The sequence below is a fragment of the Telmatherina bonti genome (genome assembly GCF_933228915.1).
Source record: "Telmatherina bonti genome assembly, chromosome: 20".
Lineage (NCBI taxonomy): Eukaryota > Metazoa > Chordata > Actinopteri > Atheriniformes > Telmatherinidae > Telmatherina > Telmatherina bonti.
Genome location: NC_136618.1, coordinates 9,688,255 through 9,713,707, shown reverse-complemented (window position 1 = coordinate 9,713,707; position 25,453 = coordinate 9,688,255). Strand labels below are relative to the sequence as shown.

Here is a 25,453-nt window from a genome sequence, read left to right as displayed (position 1 = left end):
TGATATGCCTTAAAATAAATATAGATGAGTCATGAATCAGTAATTGCACAAATGAAACTCTGGAAAGAGAAAGGTCCATTTTAAAGTATTCACAACAGGATTTCTTTCGGTGTTTCTTCAGCGCTGTGCGACGCTGTTGGTCCAGTTCTCATGTTAGTTTTTCTGTTTGAGGGTTAAAGTCTTGTGCAGAGCATCGCAGCTCCTTCAGACTCAAACTGAGCTCAGGTGTGTTGCAGGTGGAAGGCATCGAGAAGATCTGCGCTCGCTACCACAACATTGTCTCCATGACTAAATCCAAGACCTACGATGTTCTGGACCACCACAAGTTGGAGGTATCTCATAAGACTTTCCTCACAACAGGCACTTTGATGCTTCACATGAAAAAACATGAAAACAAGCTGAAAAGTAAAAAAAATGTGTCAGTTTGACAGTGACTACGCAGACTTCCAGGTCCAGGTTCAGGATTTGTTCCAGTCCCTGGAGTCCCTGCTGGACTTGTGGTTCCATCGATCCCTCACTGTGAGTTCCACCATGACGGGGTCATGTTGTGTAACCTGCTCAACACGCCAGCATCTCTTCCTCACAGCCAGTGTTTGTGTTTCAGACTGAGAGGATGCTGGAGCTGCTGGTCCTGTTCGAGTCGGGTCCGGCGGCTCGTCTGGACCTGAAGCCGCATTACCTGCAACTGCTGCAGTGCTACAGCAGAGAGCTGGAGCTGCTGAGGAAGACCTACCAGAAAGAGAGAGACAACCCGCCCATCGGGCGCAACCTGCCGCCGGTACGAACACCCGAGTCTGGAGACGTCGCTGCTTTTACTGCCTCTTGCAGTGAAGTCTGAGTCGTTACTGCAGCCTGCAAAGCTTTCAGGCCTCCTGCTGTTTCCTCCTGGCTCCAACTCCTCTCTGATGCTGTAACTTCCCAATAAAGGACAGAAAAAAAGACCCTAAAAAGACCAGTTTATAGAAGAAACTCATCCCTGATATGTCCTAAAACGGACTTTTTTTCATTTAACCTGGTCCTTGAACTTCCCTCTGCCTGATTCTTGTCTTTGTAGATGATCCAAACCAGTGTGTGTTAAGCTGTGTAGATAAAGATGATTGGTTGCCTGTCCCTCAGATGGCTGGCAGGATCCTCTGGTGTCGTCAACTTTTCAGGAAGATTGAAGCTCCGATGTTGATCCTGAAGAAGAAGCTCGACGTCCTCAAGGTCCGGAGTTGGATTCTACCACATCAGTGATGTGTGTGTGTGTGTGTGTGTGTGTTTTATCAAGCACAATGCAGTGATCCTGCATCTCTGCCTCTGTTCCAGGGACCTGAGATGAGCAAAGTCATCCAGATGTACAACAAGCTGGCCATGGCGTTGCTGCAGTATGAAGTTCTGCATCTGCAGGGGTGGAGTCAGGCTGCAGAGGGCGCACCGCGCCGCCTTAACACCACCCTGCTGGCCCGACATGAAAGCAACAAGGTGCAGAAGCTGCAGACTCAGAGAGCCGGACATGTTCAGTCATTCATGTCATTTATGGAGTTCATAGACAGGGCCGGATTAAAAGTGCTCAGGTCCCTGGGCCCAGAGTGTTCCAGGGGCCCCGTTCCACAACATAACCTTGTAGACATTGTGAATGATACACTGTGAAACAACATTTCTAACACCTCTCAGCCACTGGTACCAATAGCTATACACTAGACACTGTGGTTTTACTATCTGGCTTTGATGTACATTTTATTTCATGTCCAAACTGCTGGTGTTTTCCCTACGTGGGCCCCCCAATGGGTTTGGGCCCCTGGGCCCATAATGCCCAAGATAATCCAGCCTTGTTCATAGGAATGTGTAACTTGTTGATTCTCGGCACATCTTCAGAGAATTGCTCGTCCCCAGAACGTTTGGTGAATGTTTGGGTTGTTTCTCAGGAGATTTGGGTGAACCTGGACCCCGTGGTGCTGGAGGTGCTGCAGGAGGCGCGCTGGATGAGCAAACTGGGCGCGGCCGTGCCGAAGGTCCTCCTGAAGATGACGTCCAGACAGGCTCAGATTAAAGCTTTGTACAGCCGGTGAGAGCTGTAACATCAGCTGTTGTCCCAGCTTCCACGTCAGCTCTATCATCATCTTTAACTTTGCACAAAAGAAGCAGACTGCTTTTTTCTTTAGTCATTCAGGCTGATTTGATGGGTATTTATTTGCTTTTCATGATTGTAAAAAGTAAAAAAGTAAAAAAAAAAAAAAAAAAAAAAAAAAAAAAGGAAAACAAGCTGAAAAACAGCTGATTTAACCTTGTCTCGTCTTATTTATACATAATCTTTGACCTATTTAGGCTCAGATTAGCTTTGTGCTGCTGGTGAGTGACTTTTCTCTGTGCTGCTCCAGGCTGACAGAGCTGCTGCAGGACTACAGCTCTGCCATCAGCAGGATCCCACCTCTCCTCGTCCCCGTCATGCAGGTCTTTGTGAGCCGCGTGGAGGCGGCTCTCTCACCGGGATTCGCCACGCTGCTCTGGACTTCTCTCAGGGCTGATGCATGTAAGCCTGGATCAGGGAAAACCCTGACATTTCAGGTTCAGCAGTAACGCCGGACCTTGTAAAACACGGATTTCTGTTCAGTCGTAGATGACGTGTACGAGGCTCTGAAGGAACTGGACCATGTGGTTAAAGTGGCCTCAGACCTGTTGGAGTGTCGCATCACTCGGCTCTTTGAGTCCATGTCATCCTGCTGTCTCGTGGTTCTGCCTGAGGAGTCGCCCGTCTCTCCTCAGGACCTCCTGCAGCAGGCGGACCGTTCTGTCCGAGCTGCTGCCATCACTCTGAGCTGGTGATGATAAAACACAACACTCCTACGTAGAACCAGAGGCGCCATATGGGGGGGAATAGTTTGGAAGAGTCTAAGGGCCCCACGACTTCATAGGGGCCCAAAAAGATTTACAAACTAAATAAGAAAATCAATAAACTTTTATTTAAAATGATAAATACTTCTTTCAAAGGTTGTAATAACATATAGCAGTAATATAAACTGATAAACCATTGACATTAAAATAACCTAGATGTATGCACAGTGATTTAACCCTTCATAGGGCACTCAATGAAATACCTTCAAATGAGACATTTTAACCTAAAATTGTCCTTCTGGTATGAACCAAGACCTCCATTATGTTGTTACATTAACACACACACAAAAAGTTTCATGCTGAATATGAAAGAAAACAAAGTGATCAAAAATAGTCACTTGCCCTATAAAGGGTTAAACACAGCCCTAGATCTTAATTATTCCCATTAAAAGCTTTTTTTTTTTTTTTTTTTAATCATCTTGAAGCAACTGAAGCAGAACAAAAGTGATGGGGTCTGTGCCGTTGTCTTTCATCGGGCCCAAAATTCCTGGCGGCGCCCTTGTGTAGAACCATCACAACAAAATGTCTTTTCTTTGTTGTTTGGCTTTAAAATCAGAGTAAGCTGAGATAAAACTGAATGATTCAACCTTTAATTTGCTTTTAGACTCTGATGGACAGAACTCTGATTTGCTCAAATCCACCAAACTGAGAGGAGTTTGTTCTCCGTGAAGCAAACTAGATGTGAAAGCACCGTGTTGGGCAGAAGGATTTGCCTTCTCCACACGTCACAGTCAAATACAACTTTATTTACCCCTACAGGGTAATCCAGTTTGACAGTTCACACAACAATAACCAGCTTTAAACCCAATCATTAGGAAATAATGGAAAACAAGACAAAGGTTTAGTGCTGTGGTTCTGGGAACCAGCATGGACCAGCAGCTTAATATCGCACTGATAAAACAGATTTCTGCAATCAGAAGCGTTTGGCAAATCAGAGATAAATGGTTGGTTTTGGACGCAGGGCAAGATGGCGTCTTCCGGAGGGCGCCATCTGAAACTCCAGATCCAGAAGACCACCAGGTTTATCAGAGACGCTTCTGGCTTTCTTAATTACCCGTTTTCTATTTACCTTTTCAGGAAAACTTTCAGTTTATTATTTTAAACTGTAATTGGTGTTTTATAGTCTTATTCTATCTCTTATTTAATTGGATTTAAGTTTGTTTTACCAATTATTCTTTTAGGGTATTTTGTTTAATTCTATTGGGGGGGTAGGTCAGCGCTCTGAGACATTGACTCCAGTTATCTTCTCACACAACAAGCTAGTTTAAACCGTTTTTGTCTCAGACAGAAAAACCCTGAAACCAGAAGATCAAAGAAAAAGTTAAAGGATTTTCAATAAAAGAATTATAAAAATGAGCTGAAGATGAGCTGGACTTTTCTAAAAGCAGTCATTATTTCCTTTTATTTTTGGAACATTTAAGTCCAAAGCACCACCACAACCCTCCTCTGCCCCATAAAGCAGTGTTAACGGTGCTGTGTGTGGACAGAGACAGAGGGTCTCACTCCTCTCAGGACTCTGAGGTTGAAGACAAACGGGCTGGAAAAGTATCATAGAAATGATATTACAGCTGTGTTTTACCTCAATCTCCTCCACACTGGCTCACATGACTACCGTTTATGGCTCGACTCAGTCATCATTGACCAGGCCAGTGTCCAAAAACCCGCTAAGCAATCTTTTTCCTCGTGTCATCGTGCCTCAGTCCTGGCACGAGGACCTCCTGCACGCTTCAGATGTTTCATCTAAACACGATTTATAAGCCGTTGGCTTTGTTGCTGAACTTATTACAAGATTTAAATAGTAAAATAATCCCAAATGTCTGATTTTAGATTGCATATGAAGCGATGAACCTGCTGTTTGTGTGCAGTCAGAGTCAGCAGGTGGAGAAATATGTGTTTGAGCTGATTGATGAGATGAAGAGGAAGATGAAGGCTGCAGAGACGGTCAATCTGGAGGTAAAATACCCAGAAAAGATCCCTGAGTCTGAAACAAAATGTGCATTTATTCACACGTTTTGGTTTCCTCGCAGGGCTTTTTCCAGTGTCTCCATCCAGACTCCAAACAGAAGACTCGCTGCCTCTCCTGTCTTCCTTGCCGCTTCTTCAATCTGATTGGTCAGCTTTGGCATCGCAACACTGAAGCTCTGGTTGCAGGTAGGTCTCTTCCTTTTTTTTCTCCTGCTCTTCCTTCGCTTTGCATGACCTGATCGGTCTTTTCTCTCAGCCACTACGTCCTCCCTGGACACTCTGAGGAGAAGACTTCGTTTGTCCAAACAGCCGCTGCCCTCCTCTTCTTCCTCCTGCAGCAGCCAGTCAGCTCCTCTTCTCAGAGCCTCCATCCAGCTCGCCATCCCCAACATCGTCCTCAGACCCTCTCTAGAAGACATTCAGGTGTTTCTAACTAATCTCCAACGTAGACATCAGTCCTCTGCTTCCTCCTGCAGAGTGTTTACTCAACCTGAACATGTTTGGTTTGTTTCAGACGATGGTGAATAAGCTGCTGACCGTCGTGTTGTCTGCAACTAAAGACGTCCCTCTGTGGATGTACTGTCACCTCCAGTCCAGACAGCAGCAGGTGAGCTCGTCCTTCATCACTTTTATTTGTTCTAAGGCAGCAGAACCAGAATCACGTTTCCCTGTCCCTCTGTCAGCTGGAGCAGGCGGCGGGTCGAGATGCAGGAGACGAGATCCCAGTGAAACCAGCGGTGCTGCGACCTCTGAGCCGACAGCTGGCCGAACACAAAGACGTCACCAAGTCAGTCCGGCTTCTTGTTTAATCACCACTTCTACTAAAACCAGAGCTGAGATCAGATAAATCTAACTTTCATCTGATGCTTATCCATGATAAAGCCAAACCTGCTCCCACAAACATTCACTAAGAAAGAAAAAATCATTTAGAAATTCAATCAAAAACTTTTTATAAAATTGGTTGTAAAACAGGAAGGAAAATGCCATCCATCCATCCATCCATCCATCCATCCATCCATCCATCCATCCATCCATCCACACATCCATCCACACATCTTTTACAGCTTATCCATGGTCGGGTTGCAGGGACAGCAGCCTAAGCAGGGAAGCCCAGACTTCCCTCTCCCGAGTCACACTTGTCAGCTCTGCGGGGGGGATCCCAAGACTTTCCCAGGCCAGCCGAGAGTTAAAATCCCTTCAGCGTGTCTTGGTCTCCCCCGGGGTCTCCTCCCAGAGGGACGTGCCTAGAACACCTCACCAGGGAGGCGTCCAGGAGGCATCCTGACCAGATGCTTTAACCACCTCAACTGGCTCCTCTTAATGCGGAGGAGCAGCGGCTCTACTCTGTTCTCCTCCCAGATGACCGAGCTCCTCACCCTATCTCTAAGGGAGAGCCCGGCCACCCTGCGGAGGAAACTCATTTCAGCCGCCTGTATACGAGATCTCGTTCTTTTGGTCACGACCCACAGCTCATGACCATAGGTGAGGGTAGGAACGTAGATCGACTGGTAAATGGAGAGCTTCACCTTCTGGCTCAGCTCCTTCTTCACCACGACAGACCGGCGCAGAGCCTGCATTACTGCAGACGCCGCACCGATCCGTCTGTCGATCTCGCACTCCATCCTTCTCTCACTCGTGAACAAGACCCCGAGATATTTAAACTCCTCCACTTGAGGCAGGACCTGACTCCCGGCCCGGAGAGGGCAATCCACCCTATTCCGGCTGAGGACCATGGTCTCATATTTGGAGGTGCTGATTCTCATCCCAGCCGCTTCACACTCGGCCGCAAATCGCTCAAGCGAGAGCTGGAGATCACGACCAGATGAAGCCAACAGGACCACGTCATCTGCAAAAAGCAGGGACCCAATTCTGAGGCCACCAAGTCGGATCCCCTCAACACCTCGGCTGCGCCTAGAAATTCTGTCCATATAAGTTATGAACAGAATCGGTGATAAAGGGCAGCCTTGGCGGAGTCCAACCCTCACCGGAAACGGATCCGACTTACTACCGGCAATGCGGACCAAGCTCTGACACCTGTCGTACAGGGACCGGACATCTCGTACAAGGGGGTCCGGTACCCCATACTCCCGGAGTACCCCCCACAGGAGCCCCCGGGGGACACGGTCGAATGCCTTCTCCAGGTCCACAAAGCACATGTAGACTGGTTGGGTAAACTCCCATGCCCCCTCCAGGACCCCAAAGAGGGTAAAGAGCTGGTCCACTGTTCCGCAACCAGGACGAAAACCACACTGCTCCTCCTCAATCCGGGATTCGACTATCCGGCGGACCCTCCTCTCCAGGACCCCTGAATAGACCTTACCAGGGAGGTTGAGGAGTGTGATTCCCCTGTAATTGGAACACACCCTCCGGTCCCCCTTCTTAAAAAGGGGGACCACCACCCCAGTCTGCCAGTCCAGCGGTACTGCCCCCGATGTCCACGCGATGCTGCAGAGGCGTGTCAGCCAGGACAGCCCCATAGCATCCAGAGCCTTAAGCATGACGGCATCCCTCACTGCTGGTGTCCACCGACGAGTTCTGGGATTACCGCAACGACAGGCACCAAGGACCTTACAGCTGCAGCTCCGGCTGGCTGCCTCAACAATAGAGGCACGGAACACGGCCCATTCAGACTCAATGTCCCCCGCCTCATGGTTGCAGCTCTGCTGAAGATGGGAGTTGAAGCTCCCTCTGATGGGGGACTCTGCCAGACATTCCCAGTAGACCCTCACAACACGTTTGGGCCTGCTGACCGGCTTCCTCCCCCACCATCTGAGCCAACTCACCACCAGGTGGTGATCAGTTGACAGCTCCGCCCCCCTCTTCACCAAAGTGTCCAAGGCATGGTCCAATGATAGGACTACAAAATCGATCATCGAACTGCGGCCCAAGGAGTCCTGATGCCAGGTGTATATATGGACACTCTTATGTTGGAACATGGTGGGTGTTATGGACAATCCATGACGAGCACAGAAGTCCAATAACAAAACACCATTTGGGTTCAGAGGGGTGGGATCATGCAAATGAGAAAGCTGATAAAAATGTGACATTTATCCATCAATTTTCCTCCAAAGTCTCTTCCTGTTATAAAGGACACATTTTCAGCCCTCTCTCTCAAAGCTCTTGCTGAAGTGAACTTACAGACTCCATCCATCACATGATCAACCCTTATTGTGTTGCTGTTGTCATCAGGCTGGTGATGCAGCTCAGCTCCATCGTGTTGGCTCTACAGGCTCCAGCTGCTGAGGCTCTGAATGAATTCAGCCTCTTCTCTGCTCTGTGGAACCAGGTGTGTGTGTGTGTGTGTGTTTGAATGTTGTTGTTGTTGTTGAGCTGCACTAACAGATTTGTGTTTAGGACCCAGAGGAGCAGGTGAAAGCCTTCCTGCAGCCCGAACCCTCTCTGACGGAGTTCAGCTCTCAGATCTGCTTCTACTCTGTGAGTTATTCTGCATTTCAGCATCAATATCAACCAATCAGCTGGAACGCTGATCACTGACAGTAGGAGTCAGGAAAACATCATTGATCAGAGCAATGGTTCCCAGAAATTTTCTGCTGGGCCCCCCTTTTATCAACAACAATCAATGGCCATGCTTTAGCAAAGTTCTGCTCTGATTTAACACCCAAACCAACCGTGGGAATCCCTTCATGGAAGCAGTCCCTATAAGCTCCCTGCTCTGCTACAACATAGCCTGAGGTCTGCGTGTTGACCTGGTCTTAATCAGTCCTGGTTCTGCAGGATGTGATGAACAAACCAGTTCAGTCTGCAGGTTTTAACCACAACACCTCCAGGATTTAAAGGATCAGTAACATGTATAAGTTTAGAAGACTTCCAACCTTTATGTTGAGAGCAGAAACGTGGTTTTTGTCCCCTGCAGAAGCTGCAGGAGCAGGTTTCTGAGCTGCCGGCGGTTCGTCTCGTGGCTTCCATCCAGTTTGACACAGAGCAGCTGAAGATGGCGCTCACGCAGGAATGTCGTCTCTGGAAACGAACCTTTGGCGCTGCGCTCAACCAGCGCGCGTCCGCCGATATGAACAACATCCTCTTATACGTGGACGGGCTGACAAAAAGGCTGCAGCGTCCAATCACAGACCTGGAGGATGTTCAAGCAGCGATGGCGGCCCTCAGAGAGGTGAGCCAGCATCTGATTGGCTGAACAATGACATCATGCATTCATCCATTTATTCATTCATCCATCTATTCCTTCTCCTCTCTGTTTTGAGGTTCGGGAGGCGGAGGTCCGTATTGACACCGCCGTCGGGCCGGTGGAGGAATCCTTCGCACTGCTGCAGAAGCACGAGCTGGTCTTCAACGATGGCAACGCTGAGCATGTGGACGTCCTGACGTACGCTTGGAAAAACCTCAGTGCTCTGGTGAGATGCAGGAACGGAGGCGTATCGCTGGTGCTGACCATGCAGAGATTCACACAGGTGTGTGTATGTGTGTGTGTGTCTTTTCAGGTGACGCAGACCCAGAACGCTCTGGTGAAGATTGAACCCAGCATGAAGGCCGACCTGCTGGCCTCGGTGCAGAGCTTCCAGAGCTGCGCTCAGAGTTTCTGCTCCGACTACGACCACAGGTAAACACACACACACTGGGAGGAAACAGAGCATGTGCAGAGAGAAAACGGTGTGTGTGTGTGTGTGCGTGCAGGGGCCCCGGCGTGGAGGGTCTGGCTCCAGCTGAGGCCAGCGAGCGGTTGCAGAGTTTTCAAGCCAAGTTTGATCAGCTGTGGAGGAAACACATAACCTACTCTGAAGGAGAGCAGCTGTTTGGACTCCCTGTTAACGGTGGGAATGACTGCCTCCCCTCCTCCTCCTCCTCCTCCTCCTCCTCCTCCTCCTCCTCCTCCTCTTCATCCGTTCTGATCATCCTTCTCCATCCTGCAGAGTATCCGGAGCTGCAGAGGATCAAGAGGGAACTCTCCCTGCTGTCCAAACTCTACAGTTTGTACAACGCAGTCATCGACAGCGTCGCCGGTTACCGTGACATCCTGTGGACTGATCTCAACATCGAGAAGATCAACGCGGAGCTGCAGGAGTTCCAGAGCAGGTGGTGCAGCAGGCTTTTTCTTTCGTCTTGTCCAGCAGTTAAGCAGCCGGAATGATTATCTAGATGCTGTGTTCTGCTGATCAGATTTACTTTGCATCATAGATATAACGCTCCCCTTTATATACTGGATTCTTATTTTATTCTTCTATTTATTTTGCATAACTGTTTGTATTACAAAGTTTGTGCTGCCAGACCAGACCGGAGAGGACAGAAGAGAGGCAGAAAGAGAATCAAAAGGAAAAGAAAAAAGAAATACACCTCGTAGAGAAAAAGAGAGAAAGAGAACGACCTACATACATTTGCCTGTACATAAGCACACGTACACACCCACTTATATAGACACACAATCATACACCTATACACACTGGAGTCATGTTCCCCCGCAGCAGGTTTTTCTGACGATGCTGGTTATTTATAATTAATCTGATCAGCTCAGGCAGCACTGAAAGCGACTGATGAAGACGCATTGAGGCATTGTTGCACCTCTTGTGTGAGCTTTCAGGATCAGGAAGCTCCCGAAGGCGCTCAAGGAGTGGCAGGCCTTCAGAGATCTGAAGAAGACAATCGATGACTTCACAGAGACGTGTCCTTTACTGAACATGATGGCCAACAAGGTAACGCACGCGGAACTGGAGCTTTTGTTCTGAACGCCAGTTTCCTGAATCCTGATCTTCTTGTTCAGGCGATGCTGGACAGACACTGGACTCGTCTCAGTGATCTGACCGGTCACAGCTTCCAGGTGGACTCGGAGAGTTTCTGTCTGAGAAACATCATGGAGGCGCCGCTGCTGGAACACAAAGAGGACATTGAGGTAAAAACCTGACGACGCTGATGGTTTATCTGCAGATGTTTGTCAGAGCAGGAGAACAAACAGCTGGATCTCAAGCTGTCCAGTTTGATCTCATCGGGGGGATTTTAAACACACTGGAAACAGCACTGAGGTCTCATCCATGTTTTCAGTGACTTAATCTGAACTTTATTTAGTCTATGTATTGGTTTATGTCTAACTTTTTGCAATTGTCAACAGATCCCTCAGAAATCACACCTGTGTGACTCAAGTCTGTATGACTAAATTATGATTAAAAACTATTGACTCTATGACTCTAAAAGTTAGAAACTGTCTGTATAAATAATAATGATGAGAATAACTGGTGAATAGAATATCTTTTTCTCTTTCTGTCCTGTTGGGATCAGGATGTTTGCATCAGCGCCGTTAAGGAGCGCGACATCGAGGCCAAACTGAAGGAGGTGGTCGCCGAGTGGAGCGGACAGACGCTCAGCTTCACCTCCTTCCGGACCAGAGGAGAGCTGCTGCTGAAAGGCAGCGAGACGGCAGAGAAAATCTCCATGATGGAGGACAGTCTGATGGTGCTGACGTCGCTGCTGAGCAACAGGTGGGAGGTGGGGGAAGTGGGGAGCAAGGAAGCAAGAAGGAAGGTCGAAAAGAGGGAATAAAAGAGGACAAACGAGGGACTTGTTAAGGAAAGATTAATGGACCAAAAGAAGGAGGCGTAGATGGTAAAATAATTTTAGATGGATTGATTGATCAGAGAAGGAATGACAGAGAGGTGAAAAGCAAAGAAATTAGTGTAAAGGAAGAGAAAGAGCTAAAACTAAACAAGGCAAACGAGAATTGAGCAAAGATGGGATTAAAAACAAGGAAGAAAAATAGTTAAATGGAAAATGATGAAAGGAAGGGAATGACTTGGAGGGTAGGAGAAGGTAAAGAAGGGTGAATATAAAAGGAAGCAGAAAGGAAGGAAAGACAGAGCGGGTAAAATAGAAGACGGGAATCAACAGGGGACATTCCTTTAGCATGCAGAAGATGAGGCGCATTAAAAGAAGTGTTATTGAAGAAATGAGAACTTAGCTGGAAAAGGAACAGAGATGGGAATAAAGCAGTGAACTGGGGAGGGATGAACAGGAAAATAAAAGAAGAGTGGATGATGAGCAGAAGAAGTAGATGATCCCCTGATATAAGCAGAACAAACTGAGATCAGACAGAAGAAAAAAACAGAAACGTTGGTGTCCTCGGTGCAGCATCAGGATCGACTCCTCTCTGACGGCTACCTAAAGAAATTCCCACCAGGCCAAGTCTTTGCTTATTCCATGTATGCCAACACCCATCTGGAACAATCCTGACTTCCTACTAAAGAAAAAATGATCAACTTTAGTCAGTGGAATAAAAAAGGAGTAGAGCAATTATATCACATATTGCGCAATAACAACTGTCATTTCAGATTCTCACTTCACAATATGGAATTAGTCGTGAGAAATTCCTGAAATATTAGCAAATTAAAATGATTATAACCAAATAAATACTTTAGCCAGACAGATTTGCAACTTTCTATGAGAATGGCAGATTTCATAAATCTGAAAGCCACAAAACTTATCAAAACATCTGGATTATTGGTCAAAAGGCGGATTCCATTTCACTTCTGTCCTGATAATAGGAAACAGACTTATTCAGTAGCTTTAATGAAAAATTCTTGTCAGAAATGTGTCTATATGCCTTTTTAAAATGATGAAAAATTTAAACTTACAACTATAAAGTTCTCCACAAAACCCACTGCATAGGACAGGATGTTCAAAATGTTTCTGGCAGATTCCAACATCTGTTCACGTTGCCCTAGTAACCCATCAGATGCGAGGACCTCTCCACATGGTTTGAGTGTAATATTCCTGCACAGGACAGGTTAAAATGGTTCCCAAACTGGGAGGCGGGCCCCCCAAGAGGGGCCCAGAGTTATCTCAGAGGGGAGCGCTGCAAGACAAAATAAAACATGGAGTTGTGGCACTGACAAATTGGTTAAAGCACCAATGGGAAACGATAAATTAAACAAGAGAGACTTCGTGTTTTAAAAAAAAAAAGAGAAGAAAGTATGATGGAGCATAAATGTTCCCGGGCTGGATGGTCAAGTAATAGTAATCAGTGGTAGGTAATGAAGAGAGACATATCAATATATTAGATGTTATGAAGCCAAACGAGTTACAACTCCATTTGGGGACTTTTCATCCTAACCACATAAAAAGCTTGTTGGTTTAGAAATAAACCACTTTAGAAATAAACCGGCACCGTCTTATCGGAAACTCGCTCACCTGAAGTAGTTTGCAGAGATTCCTGGTGTAAAACGTTTCACACTGGACCAGAACAAAGGATAAGACAAACACAACTTTAACTATAGTCAACTACACTACCGGTTAGCACTGTGGCCTCACAGCAAGAAGGTCGCTGGTTCAATCCTTGGCTGGGATTGACTGTGGCCTTTCTGTGTGGAGTTTGCATGTTCTCCCCATGTATGCGTGGGTTCTCTCCAGGTACTCCGGCTTCCTCCCACCGTCCAAAGACATGCATGTTAGGTTGATTGGTTACTCTAAATTGCACCTAGGTGTGAGCGTGAGTGGTTGTTCGTCTCTGTGGGGCCCTGCGATGGACTGGCAAGCTGTCCAGGGTGTACCCTGCTTGTCGCCCAAAGACTGCTGGGATAGGCTCCAGCTTCCCCGCAACCCTTAATCAGACTAAGCGGTTAAGATAATGAATGAACTACACTGCCACCAATAAACTGACACATTTCTTTATATGTTTCTTTAGCTCATGTGACATGGGGGGGGGGGCGAAAACGTTTGGGAACCACTGGTTTAAAAGAAAAAGACAAAACCAGAAACTCTGGTTTGAAAACGGTAAGCTAGAGGATGAAAGAGCATGTCTGCTGTCTGCAGGTACAACGCTCCGTTCAAACCCTCCATCCAGCTGTGGGTCCAGAAGCTTTCCAACACCTCGGAGATCATCGAGAAGTGGTGGTCGGTACAAAACCTCTGGATCTACCTGGAGGCTGTGTTTGTTGGTGGAGACATCGCCAAGCAGCTTCCTCAGGTCACACTGAGGACCAGAAATGGCTCCACTTAACCAGTTTACTGTTGACTTGAAAGAAAAGTTTGTTTCTTCTGTAGGAGGCAAAACGTTTCCAGAACATTGACAAATCCTGGCAGAGGATCATGCAACGGGCGCATGAGATTCCCAACGTGGTGCAGTGCTGCGTGGGAGACGAGACGCTGAGTCAGGTGCAGCGCTCGGGCTTGTAATCCTCCAGCATCTTAAGTCCTCATTCAGACCAACATCCTGTCTCCTCTTCATCCTCCTCCAGTTGCTCCCTCACCTGCTGGAGCAGCTGGAACTCTGTCAGAAGTCTCTGTCTGGTTACCTGGAGAAGAAACGCTTGGTGTTCCCTCGCTTTTTCTTCGTGTCAGACCCCGCTCTACTGGAGATTCTGGGCCAAGCCTCCGACTCGCACACCATACAGGTGAGACTGAGGAGACCCACGGCTCGTACAGATCAGTGACATTTTTCTGACTTTGAACTGGAACCTTTCTCTGTTGTTGTGTCAGACGCATCTGCTCAGTCTGTTCGACAACGTTAATCGAGTGGTTTTCAGTGAAAAAATCTACGACCAGATGGTGAGTTTTCAGTCCCAAGAAGGAGAAACGGTGGAGCTGAGTCAGCCTGTCCTGGCACAGGTAAACACACCAACACTGACTCACTATTTTCAGTCTTTAATTTAATTAAAAACTCTTTTTTTAATATTCCTAAAATGCCTGAAGTCCTGTAATAAGTTGACTGAGATGTGACTAACAGGGAAATGTGGAGGAGTGGTTGGGACAGCTGCTCTCAGGGGTCAAGCAGACCCTCCACAGCATCATCCGCCAAGCCTACCTGGCCATCAGTGACTCTGGGTGGAAGCTACTGGAATTCCAGTCAGGGTTTCCGGCTCAGGTTGGTCTTCTGGGAATCCAGATGATATGGACCAGGGACGCAGAAGAAGCCCTTGTCCTCAGCAAGTCGGACAATAAGGTGCTTTTTATTTAAAGTCATGATTTATCGTGCTATCGTCCCGCCACGCTAACTGACTCCCATGTGATTGGCTCACCAGATCATGCAGGCAACAAATCAGAACTTTCTGGACCTGCTCAATGAGCTCATCGACATGACGACCAGGGAGCTGAGCAGGAATGAGAGGACCAAGTATGAAACACTCATCACCATTCACGTCCACCAGAGAGACATCTTCGACGACCTGGTGGGTCAACAGACGGACGGATACGTCAAACAGTTCGATCAAAACAGCTGACTTTATCTCCTTTCACCAGGTTCGTCTGAACGTACGAACTTCGTCTGACTTTGAGTGGCAGAAACAGTCGAGGTTCTACTTCCTGGAGGAGACGGACAGGTGCGTTATCCAGATCACAGACGTGGAATTTACCTACTGCAATGAATACCTGGGCTGCACGGACAGACTGGTCATCACTCCGCTGACAGACAGGTTCCCTAACACCTCACACACGATATGATCACCAAGACGATGCCTTCAGGGTGCAGGTAGAACTTAAACATGCTGAACATCTGTCCAGGTGTTACATCACTCTGTCACAGGCTCTGGGGATGAGTATGGGTGGAGCTCCAGCAGGTCCAGCAGGAACAGGTACCAGAACAGCTTCAGAAATGCGTCTGGGACATGGTGTTTCCTAACTTTGCTTTGAGTGTGTGTGTGTGTGTGTTTTCAGGTAAAACCGAGACCACCAAAGACATGGGTCGCTGCCTGGGGAAATACGTGGTGGTTTTCAACTGTTCAGACCAGATGGACTACAGAGGACTGGGCCGGATTTATAAAGGTGGGATTATTTCAGGAGTACATGGGTCACTACTGAAGACCACCACAGACCAAGAGTTATATAAGAGATCATTACTGGTCTATAGCAGTGTTTCTTAATCCTGGTCTTCAAGAATCACTCCCCTGCATGTCTTAGACCTGTTCCTACTCCAACACACCTGATTCACATTAATAACTTTCCTCATCAGGTTCTTTGCAAGCCTGCTAACGTGACACTCATTTAATTAATTTGTGTGAAGTAGGATTGTCTCTGAAACATGCAGGGCAGTGCCATAAATGGAAGGACACTATCCCACCAACACATAAGCAATGGCTATTGGACATTCAAACAGGACATTTGATGTCCTGTTTAAAACTCGAAAAGATTGGATGCTCACTACAGCATGAGAGCAGGAAGTTTCAGGAGATGTGGGGACCTTTTTGTATACATTTCAAAAGACATGGGAGCAGGATTTCTAATGCAGCTTCAGGTTTATAACACGGAGTAATATCTTACAAACTTTGCTCTTTTATTGGTTCATGCCTTTAAATCGATACCTGCCGATTAGGGAAATTGGGTTTTAGGTGTTCTTTCTTGTTTTTTGTTTGGTTTCATTCTCTCTTTATCCACCTTTTTACTGTAGCCATGGTTCCTGCATTGACCTGCTTCTCTGTGGGCTTGTGCAAACGCTTTGGATTTCTTGTATGTTTGGTATCAAAGGAAGTCTAAATAAAAAGATCTTGAATTTAAAAGATGGTGCTCAAACCTGTTTGACCACTAAAATCTTTGAGAGGGTCTTGGCTGGAGACTAGAGAATGAGGCGGGGCTGGATATTGGACGGAGTTGGATGTCCAACCCCCCCCCCCCCCCCTCAACATTTTGACTGGATGGCCACTGCTAACCCTAAACCTAACCCCTAACACCCATTGCCCGTCTAACCACGCCCATTAGACATCCAACTCCGCCCAATATCCAGCCCTGCCCCATTCTCCAGGCTGCAGCCGGGGGTTATTGAAAACTTTGGCATGTGTGTAGAAAAAACGTTTGGCAAATGTAGACACTCTTTTAAAACAAACACAACTCGGTCCAGTTTGGTCCACACTTTCTATGGAGAAGAGCTACATCAGGGGTGTCCAAAGTCAGTCCTCAATGCTGTCCTGCAAGTTTTCCATGTATCCCTGCTCCAACACACGTTTACATTGTGGAATACATTGTGGAATGGATCCAACAGCCATAGATGTTTTGCACAGTGACTGATTAATTTGAGTGTTGAAGCAAAGATACATGGAAAACCTGCAGGATTGTGACCTTCGAGGACTGTAGCTGGGTACCCCTTGATCTACAGGGAGACTCCTTGTCTGAACACCTTCATGTGTCTGAAGCACAGGTATCAAACTCTAGTCCTCGAGGGCTGGTATCCAGCAGGTTTTTGTCTCCATGCTCCAACAGACCTGACCCAAATGAGTATGTTGACAAGAAGCTGTTGGATCCATTTGATCTGAATTAGGTGTTTTGGTCCAGGGAAACGTGCTGGATACCTGCCCTCGAGGACGGGAGTTTGACTCCCCTGGTCTAAAGCAAGGATACCCAAGTCCGGTCCTCGATCTACCATCCTGTAACTTTTAGATGCAACCCTTGTCCAGCACACCTGAAGTGAAGCTCAATTCCTCTTTTGCATGTCACCCAGCTCTGCAGAGGCCTGCTAACAAGCCATTTATCTGACATGGATGTGTTGGACAAGGCTTGTAAAAGTTGTTGGATAGTAGATGTCAAGGACTGGAATTTGGGCACCCCTGGTCTAAAGGTTTGTTGTTGCTGTATTTCTGCAGGTCTGGCCCAGTCCGGAGCCTGGGGTTGCTTTGATGAGTTTAACCGCATTGAGCTGCCGGTGCTTTCTGTTGCTGCTCAGCAGATCTACATCGTCCTGCAGTGCAAGAAGAACAAGAAGAAACAATTTGTGTTCACCGACGGTGATGTGGTCGACATGGACCCTGAGTTTGGCATTTTCCTCACCATGGTAATCAGTCTGATAGATCCAGATCTATTACAGTGATAATATACAATTAATTATAAGACATATAGTCCCAAAATTTACCCAAAACAAAACCACAAAGAAAAGATCCAACAAAATGAATGAGAAGTTGCTGCTTATGATCCAGTCTGAGTGGATCACTGTCGGAAGGCACAATGCAAATTTAAGTGCTGTTTCAAGTAATCTTTCCAGTAACAATTTATCTCTATCACTTATAATATACTCAGCTTGTGCCAGTCCTTTACTATGTTCAAGAGAAGTACCAGATGCAACACATGGTACTAATGATTGCAGACTCAAACAACTGGAACACCAGAGTTTAACAACTACATTAGGGTATTCTAGAAACTTCAAATTGTAAAGTTGAATAACTAAAACTTCCAGGATCAAATAAATCTTCTACATCTGTTGTTGTACCAAAACAAAGGAGTTTCCACTGTCCAAAGATGATCAGATTGTTGCACCACTTGAGCCAACGGTGATGAGTATCATTAAATGGATCAAATCTGAGTTGACTGTTAATTATTGGAGGATCTGTGTATGGGATGCATTAAGCATGGAGTGATGTTAAAGGTCCGGCGTTGTGGAATTGATCTACATCAGAACCAGAACTGGTGCACATAAGCATTGATAAGTCCGTGATCTGATGGGATGCTGAGACAAATGTTGTACATCAGTCAGAACTGATCTATTGTAGAACCAATCAACCAGAAAGTTCCAGGTTTTACCAGGAACCATTTTGGTCCTTCAGAATCCCGGGTATGCTGGACGTCAAGAGCTGCCGGAGAACCTGAAGATCCAGTTCCGCACAGTAGCCATGATGGTCCCCGACCGAGCCATCATTATGAGGGTTAAACTAGCAAGTGCAGGTTTCCGTGACAACCAGGTCCTCAGCAGAAAGTTCTACACCCTCTACAAACTGTGTGAGGAACAGCTCTCCAAACAGGTGGGATTGTTGCTGAAAGTGCTGCTGTTCTACTACCTGTCCGTCTCCGCTCACCTTTTCCGGCTAACAGCCTTTCCTCTCACCTTCATACCCCCTATTCCTACAGAATGCTGCAAGCAGGTCTTCTGCTTGTATCTCATCAGCTTTTCACTTTCTGTTTAGTTTTTTTCGTACTCTTCTCTCCAGGTCCATTATGACTTTGGTCTGAGGAACATTTTGTCAGTTCTGAGGACGCTGGGAGCAGCGAAGAGATCAAACCCATCAGAACCAGAGAAGACTGTGGTGATGAGAGTACTGAGAGACATGAACCTGTCCAAACTGGTCAGTTTGTGTTGCGGGTTTTTAACCCTTTGAAGCAAAATATAGCTCAGCTTAACTTTATTAGAGATGTTTTTTCAGGGACAATATTCACATGTTGTACTGGGATTTAATAGAAGCTTAAAGCTGCAGTCGCGTCATTCTGAAGGGATATTTAGACTCATCCTGACAATGTTTAACTTCTTTTCAAGGCAATTCAGAAACTTTTTTGCGCCACTTTCATTCATTCTTCACCAGTAAAACATATTCTGATATTTACAATCTTATAATTGTTCCTTTTACTTTGACTCCAAAGGCATTGGAATAGACCTTATAGGCTTGTTTCATTTGTCACTTTTGTTGTTGGATTTATCATTTGAACTACTTGGTAAAGATATTCATTGTATGATTGCATTATGAGGCTTACAGGATCAGAAAATTGTCGCTTTTGGTGCAGGTCAATGTTTGTGTCAATAAAACTTTGTTTTCCATCTTAACAGCAACCTCCAAGTTATTTTAAGCCATATGTTTTCTCTGTAGGTGGATGAAGATGAGCCACTTTTCATGAGCCTCATCAATGATCTGTTTCCTGGTATTGGTAAGGGAATCTCTTATTAGTCAGCTTTCTGATCAGGAAGTTGATTTTATACATTTTGCAAATACAAATCAAATAGCTCCCGAGCTCCACCAGTTTCCTGCTCTTCTTCCTCCTGCTATTTAGTTCTGGATAAAGCTGGTTATCCAGACTTGGAGTCGTCCATCCTCAGTCAGGCTCAGCAGGCTGGTCTGATCCCTCATCCTCCCTGGATCCTCAAACTGGTTCAACTGTATGAGACTCAGAGAGTCCGGCATGGTACAGTTCACCACCACAGATCTCATCTAAGCTTTGAAGTCCTCCAAAGACATTGATCATTTGATCACAAATACTCCTTGTTTGCTGTGACATATATGCACGATCTTCATCCTCTGTAAGAACCTGAACTTCCCTGCTGTAGCTGCGTAGGTGAGAAGGTGAAGTAGGGTGTGTAAACGATCATTACGGCATACATGCTGTAGCAGCAATCACACCTGGAACTGAAAACTTCAGTCCAAACACATCTGTAATTGTTTAGAAACATCAGTGATCAGGAAGTTGGTACCAAATTTTTGTCCTTACTGAACAATCCTTGGAAATCTTTTTTGTTGAAGACCAGTTAATGAATATTTTCTGTTTTCTTTAATTACTCACAAGTGTGACCTCTTCTTTTGAGTGTTCTACGTCCTTATAGAAATGGGAAATCCATCATTTTGCACCCAAAAAAGTATTTAAATTTATTTAGGCCATGATTAAAATGTATTTGGGGCTTTTATACAGCAGAAGTTTCCAGAAAACCTATTAAGCCCAAAATGTGCAGAGTTGTCCTGTACTTGTGCAGGTATGATGACGCTGGGTCCCAGCGGTGCAGGGAAGACTACCTGCATCCACACACTGATGAAGGCCATGTCAGAATGCGGCTCCCCCCACCGGGAGATGAGGATGAATCCCAAAGCCATTACAGCCTCGCAGATGTTCGGAACACTGGATGTCACCACAAATGACTGGACGGACGGCATCTTCTCCACACTGTGGCGGAAAACTCTCAAAGCCAAAAAGGTTGAGGAACAAGATTCCAAAAATTCCCAACTCTGTTTAGTTACCTGTTACGATGCAGTTCATGGTGCTAGTATGTTCATGTTTGTGTGTTCCAGGGCGAGCACATCTGGCTTGTACTGGATGGTCCAGTGGATGCCATCTGGATCGAGAACTTAAACTCAGTCTTGGATGATAACAAAACTCTGACCCTGGCGAACGGAGATCGAATTCCCATGGCTCCTTCCTGCAAGGTGAAAACAAAACAGTTTGTCTTCATTTAGTGAGAGGGGAATCTGTTGTCAGCCAATCGCAGCTCAGCGCTGTCGAGGTTAAAAAAAAAAGCCAGAGAAGACGTGATTCATACCAGGAAGTTAAGACGCTTCATTTGTTTTCTGCCTCCAGATTGTCTTTGAACCTCACAACATTGACAATGCCTCCCCAGCCACCGTGTCCAGGAATGGGATGGTATTCATGAGTTCCTCTGTGCTCAGCTGGAGCCCCATCCTTCAGGCCTGGTTGCAGAAACTACCAGAACAGCAGGCTACTGCTCTGAGGCGCTGCTTCGACTGCTGCTACCAGGTGAGAAAGATAAGCCACGATATGGAATATCGCTCCATAGTTCCAGATGTCTGTGAAGCTTAAACAGCTCCGGGTTAACATACTAGGATCTTTACCAACTTTATTAACCCTTTATGGGGCAAGTGACTACTAACAACAGAATGGAGGTTTTGGTACATACCAGAAGGACAATTTTAGATGGAAATTTTTAATTTCAAGGTATTTCATTGAGTGCACTATAAAGGGTTAAGGTATCTACTTAGTGAACTTGCATCTAAACTACTTGGAGAAGATCTCACATCTCCTTGCACAACACTAGTCATAGTGTTGTGCCATATTTATTTAAAACTGCAGAAGTCTTTGAGTTGTTTTCTTTTTGGCTTTTCCCTATGAAAGGGTGGCCGCAGCGAATCATCGGCTTCCAGCTACCAAGCCGGTACGGAAGCCCCATTTGCACAGTTTTACTTTAGCACATTTTACAGTGTATGTCCTTCCTGACACAATCCTCTGCATTAATCCGGCTTGGGACTAGCCCTCAGACATTACCTGTTTCCTCGTTGGGGGTTAAACCCCCGACCTTCAGGTTGGGGGACACTCTGCCCTGCAGAAGTCTGAGTGACTCAAGAATATGCGACATCTAGTGGCCATGAGATGAACAGCAGCTGAATCCTTAAAATCGCATCCAGGGAGCTGGTTGCTCTGGTTGAGCAGGGACATGACTCTGTTCAGGCCGTAACAAAATAGGCATCTTTCCTAAACCAAACCAGGATTTGACAAAGTTTATTCAGTCGGTGTGTAACCATGGCAACCTGTAAAATGGAGTCAATGAAAGTGAAGGCTGCATTGTAAAGGGAATGTGTCTTTGAAGTGTTGTACTTTTGTGTAAGAATATTTGTCCTAGTTATTCATGGTCATGTTATGTGATCTCACAAGGGAAATAAATGGGAGACCAGAGGAGATGACATGAGATTCATTTGGAACACGTATGAAAAAACTTATTATCACTGAAATTGGGAGGGAAAGGAGAAATAATGTTCTGTATTTCTGCATTTTATCTTCAGGATTTGCTGGACTTTGTCTCCACTGCTGTGTCCCCTAAGATGCATGTGCTGGAATGCATGTACATCAGACAGACTATTGACCTGCTGCAGGTCAGTAAAGTGCTGTACGTGGGTCATGTGACCTGCTTGGAGATGCCATCTTTAAGAAAAAAATACTTAATTTATGTATTTGACTTTAGTTTTTTTCATGTGTGTTCAGGGTTTGCTTCCAGCAGCAGAGGAGAAACAGGGTTACCCTGGAGATGTGGGCCGGCTGTTTGTTTTTGCGATCATGTGGTCTCTTGGCGCACTGCTGGAGCTGGACGACAGAGCCAAGATGGAGGCTTTCCTGAATGTTCGTGAATTTATGCTTTTGTTTCGTCCTGATCAGGGGGATGTCTCAATGACTACCACCTGGTTTCTCTTAAACCTTTTTGTGAACATTTATGGCAAGTTTTACTAAATCCAGACCTCAAAGGCCATTGTCCTGCCTGCTTTCAATGTGTACCTGCTCCAACACACCTTACACAAATTGAGTCATTGTGCAGAACTTGTGCAGTTGGGTGTGTAGAGCAACGCCTTTAGTGAAAAAGTTTTGCATTTGTTCTTTTCTGAAGACACACAGCTCGTCTCTGGACCTGCCACAAACTGAGGAAGACCAGACCCTCTTTGAGTTCACCATCAGTGAACAGGGGCAGTGGGAGCACTGGTCCAACAAGGTTTGTAGGCTCATCTTTTTTCCTCATAGAACTTCCTTCACCACTTTAGATTCATAGACTGAATGTCTGGGAAAAAAAAAGTCAACTGAAATAAATCTGCATTTCATATGATGGTCAGCAGGGGACAATGTCTGAGGTCGCCAAGAGAAACAAGAAGACATAAAATGTTCACTGAGGTAACAGATTTATAACTGAAGGGTGCATGTTTGGTCTGAAACTTTCATTTTTTGCAAATCAGGCAACGAGGAGAGGATTTTATGAGAAATTGTCCCAACTGGAGTCCATAGGCACCTTGTGGTTGAGTTAGCTTAAATTGTGAGGTGCTTGTGAATCAGGTCTGAGTCTTTGCTCATAACAATATAGTAAAGCTTTGAACCATCCAATGGGTGAAGTTGTGTTAGCTGTCCCTCCTGGAAAAAAAACAAAACATTGATCTAGTCTGAGATCTAGAGCATTTTGACATGGCTCCAGGTGGAGAAGTTCAAGTAGCTTGTTTACGGGTGAAGGAGGGATGGAACGGGAGATGGACAGGCAGATCGGTGCGGTGTCTGCGGTAATGTGGACTCTTCGCCGGTCTGTTGTGGTGAAGACTGATTTATCAGTTGATCTACGTTCCTCCCCAGACCTATGGTCACTTAAGTCTGAGGAGGACTTTTTTATGGCAGTGACTGATAAAACGAGATTGTGAAGACAAGTGGCCCCCACAAGGTGGTCGGGCTTTCCCTTAGAGATAGGGTGAGTAAACAGTTACTCTTCCACATTGAGAGGAGCCAGATGAGGTGGGTTGGGTATCTGAGTAGAACGCCTCTGGAACGCCTCCCCTGGTGAGGTGTTCTTGGCATGTCCCTCTGGAAGGAGATGCCGGGGAAGACCCAGGACATGCTGGAGGGACCATATCTTTTGCCTGGCCTGGGAATGCTTCGGGATCCCCTCCGATGAGCTGGCAAATGTGGTTGAGGAGAAGTCTGGGTTTCCCTGCAGCTGCCCCACAAGCCGACCACTGAGAGGCGGCAGAAGATGGACGGCATTAATCCTTGGTCAACATGTGTTCTTTTTTTTTTTTTAAGACTTTGTTTATTGAGGTTTACACAGTGAACAGTTATGACATTCGATACAGAGGTAACCATGAAATGTATTATTTGTACTCAAAGATATAAATTCAATGAGTTACAGAGCAGAACAGATAAGTTTCCCACCCCCACCCCTGGCACCCAGCCCCAATAGATGGACATACATAGGTAAGAGGCAAATGTGTTTTTTTTCTTTAATTTCAGGTCCCAGAGTTTGTTTACCCCAAAGACCATGTCCCTGATTACTCGTCCATCCTTGTTCCCAACGTGGACAATGTGAGAACTGACTTCCTGATGAAGACCATCGTGAAGCAAAGAAAGGCTGTTCTGCTGATTGGAGAGCAGGGAACCGCTAAGACCGTCATGATTAAAGTGAGTGACTCACAACAAAGCAAACTGTTGGTGACGTCTTGTTGGTTATTGCAAACTTTCTTTTACGATTCAATGTCCGAGCCTCAAAACGAACAGGTCCGCAGTCACAGGCATTTCTTTTTGGTCTTGCACTGGTCTCACTGGTCTTGCAGGGCCACATTGGTAAGCTTGACCCAGAGCTCCACCTCAGTAAGATGGTGAACTTCTCATCAGCCACTCAACCTGGAATGTTCCAGAGAACCATTGAAAGCTACATTGACAAACGAATGGGCGCCACCTACGGGCCTCCAGCAGGACGCAGGATGGCGGTGTTCATAGACGACATCAACATGCCCGTGATAAATGAATGGGGAGACCAGGTTGGTCTCTTTTCCTGATTTGCTCCTTTTTTTTCCACCTTTGTTTTGTCCTTCTTTGTTTTAAGTATCCACTTCCATCTGAGCTCATTCCCCCCAAACTATTGCTTCCAGTGTGTTATTAAGGAATAAGATCATTTGTGTTTTTGTCCCCGCCCCCTCAGATAACCAATGAGATTGTGCGTCAGCTGATGGAGCAGGGAGGTTTCTACAGTTTGGATCGTCCAGGGGAATTCATCACAGTGGTGGACGTTCAGGTAACAAATTGTTTTATCAAAGAAGTTCACTAAAATCCCATAAAAGCTTCATCATTAAAAGTTATTATATGTTCATTTCAATTTGTTTGAATATAATCTGCTTCAAAAGCCTTGTTCACATTTTTTATACCTTTATATCTTTGTTTTGACTTTAAATTCAGGATAAGACATTCATCATAAGCAACAAGTTTTAGAGGGAGGACTTGTTTTGAAGAAAATCTGGGAAAAGTTGTACTAAATTAGATTTTTGTCAACATTAGGGCGGTTAGGCTTGGGTGCCAATTCATTTGATTTGCTGACAACAAGATGCTGTTTTGGTCAGACCACAGGAGTAATAAGGTGTCGTTTTCTTCTTTGGAAACTTTATTGTTAAGACTCAGTGTAACAGTTCTGAAAATAATAATAAACCATATGGGTAAACTTCAGGTTGAAATATATGGCACATATATTTGCTTATACACCAATAGTAATGGCCTAACAGTCAGCATCTATTCTGTTTGGAATTAAAGAAGCTTTGAACGTCCAACAGCACCATGTAAAGCCCCCCCCCCCCCCCCTGTAAAATAATCTGTCAGCCTAGTGACCCCTTAACCAGGGATTTCATTCTACATTTTAGATGAGGGGCCACATGAAGTTAAGTCTCTTCTCCAGTGGGTGGGA

The 25,453-nt window shown here is 45.9% G+C and overlaps 1 protein-coding gene across 1 annotated transcript in view; it reads left to right on the top strand.

Moving 5' to 3' along the window:
* Positions 1-25,453, top strand: part of LOC306770695 (dynein axonemal heavy chain 5-like) — a gene marked incomplete at both ends in the record, with an annotated part of 57,574 nt that overhangs the window by 10,165 nt on the left and 21,956 nt on the right. The window contains 46 exon segments of the mRNA XM_079259595.1: positions 237-332; positions 424-519; positions 605-778; positions 1,117-1,206; positions 1,309-1,464; positions 1,908-2,047; positions 2,361-2,512; positions 2,594-2,801; positions 4,740-4,827; positions 4,902-5,025; positions 5,096-5,262; positions 5,354-5,446; positions 5,523-5,626; positions 8,029-8,125; positions 8,194-8,274; positions 8,714-8,968; positions 9,060-9,209; positions 9,297-9,415; positions 9,490-9,626; positions 9,726-9,888; positions 10,391-10,502; positions 10,571-10,699; positions 11,083-11,282; positions 13,609-13,762; positions 13,840-13,950; positions 14,034-14,189; positions 14,275-14,403; positions 14,522-14,737; positions 14,817-14,963; positions 15,034-15,206; positions 15,295-15,365; positions 15,448-15,555; positions 17,364-17,551; positions 18,318-18,512; positions 18,699-18,833; positions 19,350-19,407; positions 19,531-19,662; positions 20,225-20,442; positions 20,538-20,672; positions 20,824-21,000; positions 22,041-22,130; positions 22,240-22,374; positions 22,637-22,738; positions 24,013-24,180; positions 24,333-24,539; positions 24,701-24,793. Coding sequence (XP_079115721.1) covers positions 237-332; positions 424-519; positions 605-778; positions 1,117-1,206; positions 1,309-1,464; positions 1,908-2,047; positions 2,361-2,512; positions 2,594-2,801; positions 4,740-4,827; positions 4,902-5,025; positions 5,096-5,262; positions 5,354-5,446; positions 5,523-5,626; positions 8,029-8,125; positions 8,194-8,274; positions 8,714-8,968; positions 9,060-9,209; positions 9,297-9,415; positions 9,490-9,626; positions 9,726-9,888; positions 10,391-10,502; positions 10,571-10,699; positions 11,083-11,282; positions 13,609-13,762; positions 13,840-13,950; positions 14,034-14,189; positions 14,275-14,403; positions 14,522-14,737; positions 14,817-14,963; positions 15,034-15,206; positions 15,295-15,365; positions 15,448-15,555; positions 17,364-17,551; positions 18,318-18,512; positions 18,699-18,833; positions 19,350-19,407; positions 19,531-19,662; positions 20,225-20,442; positions 20,538-20,672; positions 20,824-21,000; positions 22,041-22,130; positions 22,240-22,374; positions 22,637-22,738; positions 24,013-24,180; positions 24,333-24,539; positions 24,701-24,793 — 6,429 coding nt within the window.